The sequence below is a fragment of the Rhinopithecus roxellana genome, chromosome 4, assembly GCF_007565055.1.
Source record: "Rhinopithecus roxellana isolate Shanxi Qingling chromosome 4, ASM756505v1, whole genome shotgun sequence".
NCBI lineage: Eukaryota > Metazoa > Chordata > Mammalia > Primates > Cercopithecidae > Rhinopithecus > Rhinopithecus roxellana.
The window spans coordinates 87,704,112-87,717,014 of NC_044552.1; the positions used below are offsets into that span (position 1 = coordinate 87,704,112).

The window sequence follows — 12,903 nt, forward strand, 5'->3', positions numbered from 1 at the left end:
TCCTCTTTAACCTAGCGTGCAGCTTTGGAAGGGATGCGCATGGAGCGATGAGGGAGGAAGTAGACACCCACCTAGCCAACCATATCAGCGCAATTACCCCTGGCGATCAGTGGGGTGACAGATGTCACAGCCAGATCGCCCTCACATTCTTTCTTTTGAAATAAAATTTACTACAATGAAATACATAAATCTTAAGTATATAGTTCAATAAAATTTGAAAACTACATATCCGTTTCTAACCAAAATCCCCACGAAGACATAGTACAAATAGTATCAGCACCTTAGAAAGTTCCCTCATGTTAGTTAGTCCCTACCTCTTCCCCGTCAAATGTAAGCATTGTTCTGATTTTTCCTAGCATAGATTAATTTTATCTGTTCTAGGACTTCATGTAAATGGAGTAATGCACTGTATACTCTTATGTGAGGCTTCTTTCACTCAGGATCTTCTTTTGATATTCATCCGTACTGTTGCTTGCATCAGTAGTTTGTTTCTTTTTAACATTGCATTGTATGGGTATACCAAGTTATTTATCGATTTTCCTGATGATGGACACCTGGGTTGTTTCCAGTTTTTTGTCTATTAAGAATAAAGCTGCTATGAACTTTCTTTTTATGGAGGATCTTTTTTTTAACTTGATTTTTTAAATGTGTTCTATTTATATCCAACCTGTATATAGATCACTCTTACCCAGTAATATCTTACATAGTCTCCCCTTTTGTGCATACCTGGAAGTAGTGTAGTGTATTGAAAAAGACATTGAGCTAGGCTGGGTGTGGTGGTTCACGCCTGTAATCCCAGCACTTTGGGAGGCTGAGGTAGGTGGATCACCTGAAGCCAGGAGTTGGAGACCAGCCTGGCCAGCATGGCGAAACCCTGTCTCTACTAAAAATACAAAAACTAGCCAGGCGTGGTGATGCATGCCTGTAATCCCAGCTACTCAGGAGGCTGAGGCAGGAGAATTGCTTGAACCCCTGGAGACAGAGGTTGAGTGAGCTGAGATTGCGCCACTGCACTCCAACCTGGGCGACAGAGCAAGACTCCATCTCAAAAAAACAAAAACAGACAAAACAAAACAAAACATTGAGCTAGAAAATCTAGAAGGGAGTATCCTAATATTCATGTTCCTACCACAGGGTCTTTGGTAAATACTCTTTATTCTCTTTCTCATCCCTGTAAGAGGGATTCAGCATAATGTCACATGGTTTTCATCTTAAATACTTCTCTGGAGTAATCTGTTGGGGATTTGAGGCTACATCAGCCTAGCAGAAATCACTTCTGTGATCAGTTAGCTAGTAAAACTTCCATGGGCCACTTATTAAGTATTTGCCATCCTTGAACCGGTCCAATCTTAAGCTTTTTGCAATTTTATGTTTCTGCTGTAATTTGAGACTAGTTCATTCTTACTTGAGTTACCAAATCTTCTCAAGTGTTTTTCTCTTCTTCCCTAGAAAATGGAATCCTAATGGAATTTCTTAACCCTGAGGCTAACATTTTTTGTGTTTTTTTCTTGACTCTCTGTACTCTAGTTTCCTTATAACACTGTCAATCATTTATCATTTCTCCTCATGACGTTGGTTTCGAAAGTCTCAGCTTAACCTTCCTAATTGCTTCCTTTTTCTATCTCTTTCCTTCAGAACCTTATTAAAAACCTTGATTTAGGTAGGGATCAGAATTTTAATGTCATTTTTCTCTATTATCAATTAAAATTTTGCATTGTATCAAAGCTTGGGACATTTGTTTCCCTCTTATGATGGTAGAGAAAATGTAACATGGACATAATGATATAGGTATGGTGAAGAGAAGAGTGTGATTACATAATCAAGATAAAATGATACTGTTTTTTTAAATGTCAGTCTCCAGGATGCAGCAGAAAACTAATTAGATACATGTTTGAGCAAAATAATGTGCAAAGATACTGTGTAGCTTAAAAAGATTAATGAAGTATGTTTATAAGGAAAAAGCTTTCCTTTGGGTACATTATCAAATTTAATAAGGCCAAAAAAGCTTGTAGGGGCTTTTGTTTTAAGACTGCTTTACTGTACATTAAGTTTTTCAAATAATTGGTTGTGTGTTTCAGACAACTGTGTTTATTTTCCGGATTCCAGAATGTCTGCCTTCTTCTTATAGCGTCACATCGTAGCTCTTCAACAAAGTAACTTAGCCTTCATAAAAATAATAACACCTGGATGCTCTGGACTGGAGCAGCTGCTCTGTAACCTCAGATTTTAGATCTCTGGAAAAAAAAAGCAGTTTTTAGTTACTCTCTGGCCAGAGGCTAAGTCCTTATGGTTCTAGATCTGTGCATGAGTCATTATCTCTGTGTGTCAAAGGTTATGCCATTTTCAGAGATGACATAGTGACAGTGTCTCTTCCTCTGACCCCTGTAATTTCATTTTTTTAATGTGTTGTATAGTTTTATGTTTCTCATGTAATTCATTAATCCAGGAAACATTTATTAAGCCCTTGTGCAGTTTCTAGATGCTGGGAAAACACATGACTAAAACATCATTTCTGCTCTTCCCAGCACTGGCAATACAATGTGGGAACAGAAGTACAGATAACAATAAAATGAGAGCTATGAAAACTAAGGATTGCTTAATTGTGCCTAGAGTGGGGCAGAGGCAGTTTCTTAACAAAGAAGGGTTTGAATTCACCACATAGATTGGCAGAGCTTCACTTATGAAAAGAACAGCATATGTGAGGGTGAAAGAGAGAACATATGACGAAATGAACCTTTTTGAGGTAAAGTTTGAGTGGAAGTAAGATTGAAACAGGAACTTCTGCTTGCCAAGAGATGGAATTTAGTTAGAGTGTTAGAATGACAAAGTCACAATTTTTAACTAGGTCACTTTGGCAGTAGTGGGGAAGGATTTAAAAGGAGCAAAATTGGGATAGAGGACATCAGTTTAGGCAAGAGTTAAGCATCAGAAATGTAGTGGCAGTGGGTTTGGAGAGGACAGAGTGAACTTAAGAACTATTTAGAAGTGAAGATGAAGGGACAAGGAGTAGTCATCGATTACTTAAACGTCTAGCTTTGGTGTCTAGGAAAATAGACATGCAAACAATGAGAGGATGATAATCACTTAGTGAAACTTTTTGTGATTGCACTAAGCAAGAATAAGTATATAGGTTTCTTAAGACAGTGTTGTATATCAAACTAAATATTAGATAATGTTGATCTTTATGTCTACATAATCTTATTTTTAAAAACCAACCAATAGAAGAATTAAATATAGGAAACTAGAAGTAGAAGTATTTAACAAAGCTAGGATTGTGCAGGTTAGTTATTTTGGTTTACAGATTCTTCACTTACGTTTTAGAAACATGTTTGGACTTTTGCATACTTAAACCTTTGCTGATAAAGTCAGATTGTGGTAAATTTTAAATTGTCCTGGTTTGGAGTTCATCAAATCATTTGAAACTTCTAATTATATTTGTAATGAAAATTATTAAATTTACATTAAAAATATCGAGAAAAATTACCTTTTGTGTTCTGAAGTTAAAAAAGAAAATTAGCTTGAGGCAGGCTTAGTTTAGTTTCCTTCACCAAACAATTGTACTGTTTGAATTCAGATTTTTCTCATTACTACTCTTAGAGTTAAGTGACTTGGAAAAAAAGAAAGAAACCAGCCTGGGCAGCATAGGGAGACCCTGTCTCTACAAATAATAAAAAAAATTAGCTGAGTGTGGTGGTGCATACCTGTGTTACAGCTAGTTTGGAGGCTGAGGTGGGAAGATCACTTGAGCTAGGGTGTTTGAGATTAGAGTGAGCTATGAGCATGCCACTGCACTCTAGCCTGGGTGACAGAATGAGACCTTGTCTCCAAAAAAAAAAAGGATTTGTGAGTATGTGAGTATGTGAGTGGTTAGGCACAGGAAAGGTTTGTGTTACCTTAGTAGAACAAAATGAAGTTAAAGTGAAGAGGATGTTGATAACTTGATGAAGTGATCCACATTGTGGAGATCCTGCTGAGAAGTGAAAAATAAATAAGAGAAGAGTATGCCAGGATATAACTATTGTTTGGTCTTATGTTCTGATTATTTTTTTGTTGAAACACTAGCTTATTTTAAGTAAAACTTAAGCTTTATTTTTTTCTCCTTCCTTTAGAACGTATAATGAAGAAAACAGAAGAGTCTGAATCACAAGTGGAGCCTGAAATTAAGAGGAAAGCACAACAGAAACGGCACTGTAGTACCTATCAGCCTACTTCTCCTCTATCTCCTGCTTCAAAAAAATGTTTAACCCATTTGGAGGTAAGTAGAGAAATTATTCTTTATTGCTAATCAGATTGTGTTTTTATTAATATTAGTTTCAGTACTTATTAAATTCTAGGTGATCTTTTATCATAGGACCAGAAGAGACCTGGAAAAGTTATTTAGGCAAACTTTTCTGCCTTCAGTAGACCATTTTTATGCTTGTCCAAAATATAGAATTTATTTTTCTATAAAGAGTTTATCAGCACTTCCCTGCAACATACTTCAAATGATTGGTGTCTGCCAGAAATTTTTTCAAATAATTTTAAGAAGTTGAAAAGTTAAAAAAAAAAAGTAGAAAGAAAATCTATATATTTATCTTCAAGATTCCTTGTTTTTCACATTTGCTTTATTGTCCTCGCTCTCTATGCCTTTTTCCCTCCTTCCTCCTGCCTACCCATAAATATGTATATATGTATTTTTTTGTACTGTTTGAATTGCAGTTACAAGCATGATGCCCATTTACCATTTAATACTTAAGTATGTGTGTTTTTTTGATTTTTTTTTATAGTTAGAGTACATCTGTCAAAATCTCAAAATTAACATTGATCTGAAATGACCATCTAATCCACAAATCCCATTCAAATTTCACCTAAATAATGTCCTTTATGGGTATAGAATTCAATTCAGGGTCATGTGCTACATTGAGTTGCCACGAATCTTTAGTCTTTTTCGATAGAAATAATTTCGTAGTCTCATCGTTCATAATCTTGGTATTTGTTGAGTAGTACAGGACACTTTGTGCCTCAAATTGGGTTTGTCTGATGTTTGTAAATTATGTATGTAGTTTTCAAGAATGTTTCAGAAATGATTCTGTAATCTTACTGCATTATATCAGGAGACATATGATGTTGATTTTCACATTAATGATATTTTACCTTAGTTAAGATGTTCTAGATTTCTTCACTGCAATGTCAGTTAATAGGTATTTTGACTAATTTACTAATAAGATTTCTAACATGAGCTAGAAGTATTTCTTATCCCACATTTATATATTCATTTATATCAGCATGTACATATAAATAGTTATTTTACTCAAAAGGGTTGTAGTCTGTAACTTCCATGATGTTTCATGACTTACCTTGATGCTTCAGTTGTCCCAAATTCCATGTGAGTCCCTTCAAGCTGGCCTCTGTTTTTTTTGACATGTCCCTATCATTCTTTTGAAGACATTTATGACATTGACTTCTCTACTTTTTAGTATAACAAGATGGTCTTAACTTATCTTGTATTTCTTTTTTTTTTTTTCCCAAGATGGAGTCTTGCTCTGTCACCCAGGCTAGAGTCTGGGTGGCGCAATCTCGGCTCCCTGTAGCCTCCACCTCCCAGTTCAAGCAGTTCTTCTGTCTCAGCCTCCTGAGTATCTGGGACTACAGGTGCATGCCACCATACTTGGCTTATTTTTGTATTTTTAGTAGAGATGGGGTTTCACCATGTTGGCCAGACTGGTCTTGAACTCCTGACCTCAGGTGATCCACCTACCTCAGCCTCCCAAAGTGCTGGGATTACAGGCTGAGCCACTGTGCCTGGCCATTATCTTGTATTTCTGTCTCAGCCCTAGAGTCATTCATTTCTCCGAGGAGCCATGCATACAAGGAAAAGGAAATATCTTCTCCTTTAAGTGGAGGGAACATATTTGGGCACTAGTTATGTTCATTCATGTGGGCATTATTGTTTCTCGGCCTTCTCAGTGGACAAAGCTAAGAAATACATGTGTGTGTATTAATATTTAATCCATATTAGAATCCATGAGTTCACACAATAACTCTAATTCCAGTCCAACACTACTGACCTTAATTTTTCCCACGTTGCATGTTTGTAACTCCCCTCTCCAGAAGTGATTAACTTGACTCCCATCATCCCCAGTGTATTTACCTGTTAGCTTAGTTTTTCTTTATATGGTAATGTCCTGCCATGCCAACCTAAGTTTGGCTCAGGCCATACTGATATCACCTACTGATTAGTCTAGATAAAAGAGGAGGAAAGCTCCTCCCTAGATACAACATCTTTCGTCCAGTGGACACGCCCACTGAAAACCTCAGTTTGTTTGTTTTTAAAGTTCAGGGGTACACATACAGGATGTGCAGGTTTGTTACATAGGTAAACATGTGCTGTGGTGGTTGCTGCACAGATCATCCCATCACCTAGGTATTAAACACAACAATAATTACTTTTTAATAAAAGTCTTCCTTTTTTTACTCTATTCCTATGCCAGTTGTTCTAATTTTCTTCTTAGTGGAGATAAAGAATTGTAGCCAGCCTCTATGTAATCTTTAATTCCTAGACAAGGTTAGTGGTTTTTCTTTCCATGTATAGTCTCTGAAATTCTACACTATGTACCACTTGTAAGAAAACAAGATCTGTGGGCCAGGTGCGGTGGCTCACGACTGTAATCCCAGCACTTTGGGAGGCCGAGGCAGGTGGATCACCTGAGGTCAGGAGTTTGAAACCAATCTGGCCAATATGGTGAAATCCTGTCTCTACTAAAAATACAAAAAGTAGCTGAGCGTGGTGGTGGGCACCTGTAGTCCCAGCTACTTGGGAGGCTGAGGCGGGAGAATCTGTTGAACCCTGGAGGCAGAGGTTGCAGTGAGCCGAGATCGTGCCATTACGCTCCAGCCTGGACAACAACAGCAAATCTCCTTCTCTAAATAAATAAATAAATAAATGAAAAAGAAAACAAGGTCTGTGAATTTAATGGGATTAACATCTTTAGGATATTTAATAAAAATGACATAGTCTCAAAGACAGACTTATTAAGTGCAGTTGGTTATTTATAGATTGTCTTGCAGATACTATGTGATATGTAGTTTGAAATTATTTAATTTTGTAAAAAGCCTTCCACTTCTGACCAAAGCAGGGAATGAGATTTTAATCAGTTTTTCTTTTTCTTTAATTTTTTTTTGTTTGGAGAGATTGGATGTTGCTGTGTTGCCCAGGCCGGTCTCGAACTCTTGGCCCTAAACAGTCCTACTGCCTCAGCCTCCCAATGTGCTGGGATTACAGACCTGAGCCATGATGTCCAGGCTTAGTCAGTTTTTGTTTTCCAAAAGAAATTACACTTAACATAAAATTGTTATGAAAATGTATTACTTTACAGTATTCTCTACTAAAACTGAGCAGTATTGAGATTCTAGTTTTTAGAGAATTAGGTTGATAAAATGTTAATCTCTAGTTTTTATCATGAAAGTTTTTTTTATCTTACTCAGTGTAGTGTATCTGCATTTTGTTCCTAATTCTCACAGAGTTCCAAGATACATGTTTCTTAGCTGATGGAAGGTGTATGGTAATAGCTCAGAACATACTTCCTTTCATATTTTAATCTTGGGGATTTTAATAGTAGGAATGTGTTTTTTCTGTTTTAGTATCAGTTTTATGAGAGGAAATAGCACTTTTCCATGGAGTTCTTTTCATTTAGATATGCCCTCTTTACCTTTATTATAGACACTAATGTAATGGAGCCAGTCAGTACTCAGCTTGATCGTATCCTCAGATTCTTGGTGACAGAGTTAATTTATATATAGCTGACTGCTAGACTGGATAGTCTTGAAAATTTCTTCCAGCATTTTGATATTAAATCCCAACTAACATGACTTATTTAGGATCTCATGGTAGCCATGATGGTAATGATGGGGAAGAGAGGGACTTAATTTTGAGACTTTGAGGGGATTCCTTAATGATGCAATAAAATGCCAAAATCTTTTATTTCTTTTGTTCTTTTGGAACTTAAAGTTTCTGAACACCGTGAATGTTGTCCAAAATGTGGAAAAGAAAAAGAAAATCAGACCAAATGCCAAAGTTATGGTGTTCTTTTTTCTAAGGATTTGCAAAGAAATTGCAGACAAGCTATTACTTTGAATGAGTCTGCTGGACCATTATTAAGAACGTCAATTCATCAGAATTCTGGAGGACAGAAGTCACAAAACACAGGATTAACAACCAAGAAGTTTTATGGCAACAGTATGGAAAAGATTCCAATTGATATTATTGTGAATTGTGATGAGAGTAAACACACTTATTTACAGACTAATGGAAAAGTCATTTTACCTGGGGCAAAAATACCCAAAATCACAAACTTGAAAGAAAGGAAAACAAGTTTGTCAGACCTAAATGATCCAAGTAAGTATTTTACTCCCTTTAATATTGCTTATATCAATCCAATATTTTTCAGATATATTTTTACGACCAGTCTCTCTAACCCCATATGTATTTTTAATGTAAATGTGAGCTTAAAACTAATCTTGTTCTCATCCTGTCCATCTTAAATAGTTAAAAAAAGAAAACACACACACACACACACACTCAGAACTTGACCCTAGTCTTAGATGAATTGCTAGTTAAAACCAGCATTCTGACTTTGGCCAGGTTAATTTAATCTTTCTGATCTGTAAATGGGTATATTTCCTGCTGATAGTGATTTTTTTTCTGGGGTGGGGGGGAGCTAAAATAACATAAAATACGCGTAGCCCAATAAAATATTTGACATACAATATCCTTACCACATTTGTTCCTAAATCTGCATCATGTCTTTTTACTCTTGTGTGTATACATATGGCATGCAGTCCTTGTTTACAATAAATAGCAAAAGATTAGAATTTATTGGGGACTGGTTGACTAGAGTACACGGCGATAAAGGAGTGAAAGATCTGATAAACTGTGTAATTTCCAAGATCCTTAATTAAGTGAGTAATGCAAGCTACCGATAAGAGTATACTGTGGAGAATGAGCATAATTTCTTTTAAAAAATAGAAACTGGGCATAGTGGTGTCCCAGCCACTCAGGAGACTGAGATGAGAGAATTGCTTGAGTCCAGGAGTTGAAGAGTAGCCAGGGCAATATAGCAAGACCCTGTTGCTAAAAAAAAAAAATTAATAATTGTAAATAGAACACTAGACTTTGCTTTTAATATATACTTGTGCCATTTTTCATTAAAAATACAGTTCATGGGCCTTTTTAAAAAATCCGTATATATGTATACATGTACATCTGTATGTATATATATATACATCTATCTATGTCAGGTACTGCACTAAGCATTTTACATACCATTTGTTCCTTGCAACAATTCTATGAAATAGATACCCTTATTGTCCTTAATTCTACGGAGAAGATAAATTGAGCCAAATAACCAGTAAGTGGCAAAACCCCACCTCCCAAATGCTATGTATGTAAATCTGTTTAGATTGTCTAATCTGGCCTGTTAGGTTTTCTGCTATGAAAGACCAGTGTTGAAAGAGAAACCATGCTCAGTATTTGTTCCTGAGACTGGACAGTAAAATTAAAAATACAGGTAGAGAAATGGTGAGATGATGCTTCTCTGGGACATGTACATTACTCAGTAAAAATTAAGCATTTATGTTTGAAATACTAATAAAGAAAAATTCCTCCTTCAAGTTCATGCATTCTTCAACGTATGACTTTTGAATGCTTTTTCTGTGTCAGGCTATTTCAGGCCTGAGGATATAGCAGTGAACAAGACAATGTCCCCACTGTATTATAGTTTATGTGTAGCAGGGGGAAACAGATAAGCAAGTGAACATCTGCAACAAAGAACAACAGAAAATTTAAATCAGTTAATTTGACTGCGAGTGTGCTTACTTTATTGGGTTATCAAAGTGATATTTAAACTAAAACTTGGTGGCCAGAATGCATAATACTGAGGGAAGTAGAATTCAGGCAGGAGCAAGCTTGTGGTGTTTGAGGGGCAGAAATACTGACTAGTGTGCCTGGAGGATAAAGAGACAAAAAACAGAATATTATGAGAAAATTGGACAAGTAGGCAGGGGCCAGATTATGTAAATTTATAAACCATAGCAAGGAGTTTGTATTTGACTCAAATACAAAATGAGTGGCTTTGTGGAATTAAGATACAGAGATAGATTTGCTAAGATTCAGTAATGAGTACAAGGTATAAGAGCAAATTACCATCATAGTGTCTTTTCTTGCTCACATCCATTTATCATCAGCAAGACTTACTGAACATTAGGTACTGGTCCAGATTTTTCCAAGGACCAGTTAAGATTTTAGTAACTTCCTGTGTGAGATAAAATTACTTGGCTACAACTGGTCGCGGTGGCTGAAGCCTATAATCCCGACACTTTGGGAGGGTGAGGCGGGTGGATCACCTGAGGTCGCAAGTTTGAGACCAGCCTCGCCAACGTGGTGAAACCTCATCTCTACTAAAAATACAAAAATTAGCTGGGTGTGGTGGTGCACACCTGTAATCCCAGCTACTCGGGAGGCTGAGGCAGGAGAATCACTTGAACCCAGAAGGCAGAGGTTGCAGTGAGCCAAGATCGCATCACTGTACTCCTCCAGCCTGGGTGACAGAATGAGATTCCGTCTCAAAAAAAAAAAAAAAAAACTTAACTACATGAAGTTTCACATATATTTACAATGCATGCTATTTTGCGAACAAGTTGTATGCAAATTATTTTTTGCACCTTAAATTTTTTGGGACTCTGAAATGGACCTACCATTCTTCTTGTAACTTGCTGATACTGCTCTTTGGGTGAGTGGTGATGAACTGTAAAATCAAATTTTATATTTGTATAATTTTTTTAAAAGATGCCAAGTCTTAATGCTTTCTTCAGATTTAACTTTTTATCAGATAGAGTGGATTGTATCTTCATTCATTTTTATTAATCTTAGATCTGGAGGAGGTCCAAAGCAAATTGAATATATTTTCCACTTTGGTAATTTATTTGACTTTTTAATGGACAGAAATGAAATATAAAATTATAACTGTAGTTTTAATATAAATTATAAATTATTAAAATACTTTTAGTCATTTTGTCCAGTGATGATGATGATGACAACGACAGAACTAACAGAAGAGAGAGCATATCTCCTCAGCCTGCTGATTCAGCATGTTCTTCCCCTGCACCATCCACTGGAAAAGTAGAAGCAGCACTAAATGAAAATACCTGCAGAGTAGAGCGTGAACTACGAAGCATTCCAGAAGACTCAGAGTTAAATACAGTTACATTGCCAAGAAAAGCAAGAATGAAAGACCAGGTACTTTTCACATTTATTGACATTTGTTCAGATTAATGCCTCCATTTTGGGGTGTAAACTTTTTTTTAGAAGGCAGTTTGGTAGCGCCAGGAGAAAACAATGGATTATTCATTAAGTGGGGCTTAAATACCACATGGGAGATTATTTGGAAGAACATTAAGCCGTATACAAAAATAAGTTTCAATTAAACTTAAGACTTAAAGTATAAAAAATTCAACAAGAAAACACAGTATCAACCTTACAATAAAATGTCAGTATGTACAAAGATTTCTTATAAAATCTAGCAGAGGAGAGAAGTCATTTTAACAGGGAGATATTTTACTGTAATAGTATGTTTCGTTATGTTATGTTTTATATTTTACTATAAAAGTTTCAAAAAGTTCACACGGAGAAAGGTAATATGGATGATGTCAATAGACAACGTATCTAAGAGAACAACTATTTGTAATGCAGGTGACATATTTTAATGTCTTTAATAGACTAAGAACTCTTAAAATTTACAGGATAAAAATAAAGTGAACAAAGGATAAGAATGGACAAAAATAGAAAATTCATGTAGTAAACTACCACATGAAAAGTGCAAATTAAGGAAAATGAAATACAACTGTATTCAATGGACTTTAAAAATTGTTACAAAATCAGTTAATATTGTGCTTTTGTCAAGAATCCAAGGGAAAGGATACTTTCCCAGTTTGCTGATGGAAAAGAAAGTTACTATGGTCTTTTGGGAAAGAAATGTGAAAATGACCATTAAAAAATGTTTAATGTGTACTATTTGACCAAATAATTAATTCCTTAGACTCCATCTTCCCCAGTACATAAGACTTTATATGCAGACATGATTGTTGGCAAACAAAATCATTGCCTGTTAATATGGATATGGCTGAAGAAGTTATGGTATATCCATATGATGCAGCCATTGAAAATAAAAATTAGAACTTATATCACTGACTTTTAGGATGTCTGCATGGTGCTGTTAAGTGAGAATACCAAATTAATGAAATATGTGTATATTACTTTAGTAAGAACATTTTTATAAAATAATAAACTTGTATGTTAAATTGTGTGTGTTTATACATGTCAGTGTGTTCATAGGAGTACAGATAAAAATATGGGAACATATATACTTGGTTGTTAAGATGGGAACCTTAAAAAATGAGAAACAACAAAAGTAATCATAAGGATAATAGAAAAATATATGGATTTATTTATTTGCTTACTTATTTAAAGGGGAGATCTTGCTCTATCACCCAGGCTGGGATTACAGGTGCAAGCCACTGTACCCGGCTGGATTAATATTTTTATATAATCTTACAGAATGCCTTTCCAACATGGTAGCACAAGCAAAAATAGTAAATGAAAAGATGAATATATCTGATTAAGTGAAAAGTAGAACAGTGTAGCAAAACACTCTAAACACAATTTGATAGATGAATGCAAATGGAAAAATAGTGAACTATGTGACAAAGTGTAAAGTAGTCCTTTGTATATTTTTAATTTTTTAAAAATCAAGAAATAGAGGCAAACCATAGGGAAATAAGGAAAGGAAATGAATAGAATTCAAAAAAACATAGTAATCAAAGTAGTGAAAATGAAATTAAAATGCCTTTTGTGAACTTCAGATTGCTGAA

The 12,903-nt window shown here is 35.5% G+C and overlaps 1 protein-coding gene across 10 annotated transcripts in view; it reads left to right on the top strand.

The window, feature by feature from the left end:
- SENP6 (SUMO specific peptidase 6) overlaps window positions 1-12,903 on the top strand; it is a 115,789-nt gene that overhangs the window by 54,762 nt on the left and 48,124 nt on the right. For 9 of the 10 annotated variants that reach the window (XM_010372234.1, XM_010372233.2, XM_030928618.1 and 6 more), the window contains 3 exons: window positions 4,110-4,255; window positions 8,077-8,374; window positions 11,043-11,272. In XM_010372234.1, the coding sequence (XP_010370536.1) occupies window positions 4,110-4,255; window positions 8,077-8,374; window positions 11,043-11,272 (674 nt within the window). Of the gene's footprint in view, window positions 1-4,109; window positions 4,256-7,987; window positions 8,375-11,042; window positions 11,273-12,903 lie in introns of all 10 variants that reach the window. The other variant, XM_030928622.1, reaches the window with a different exon arrangement.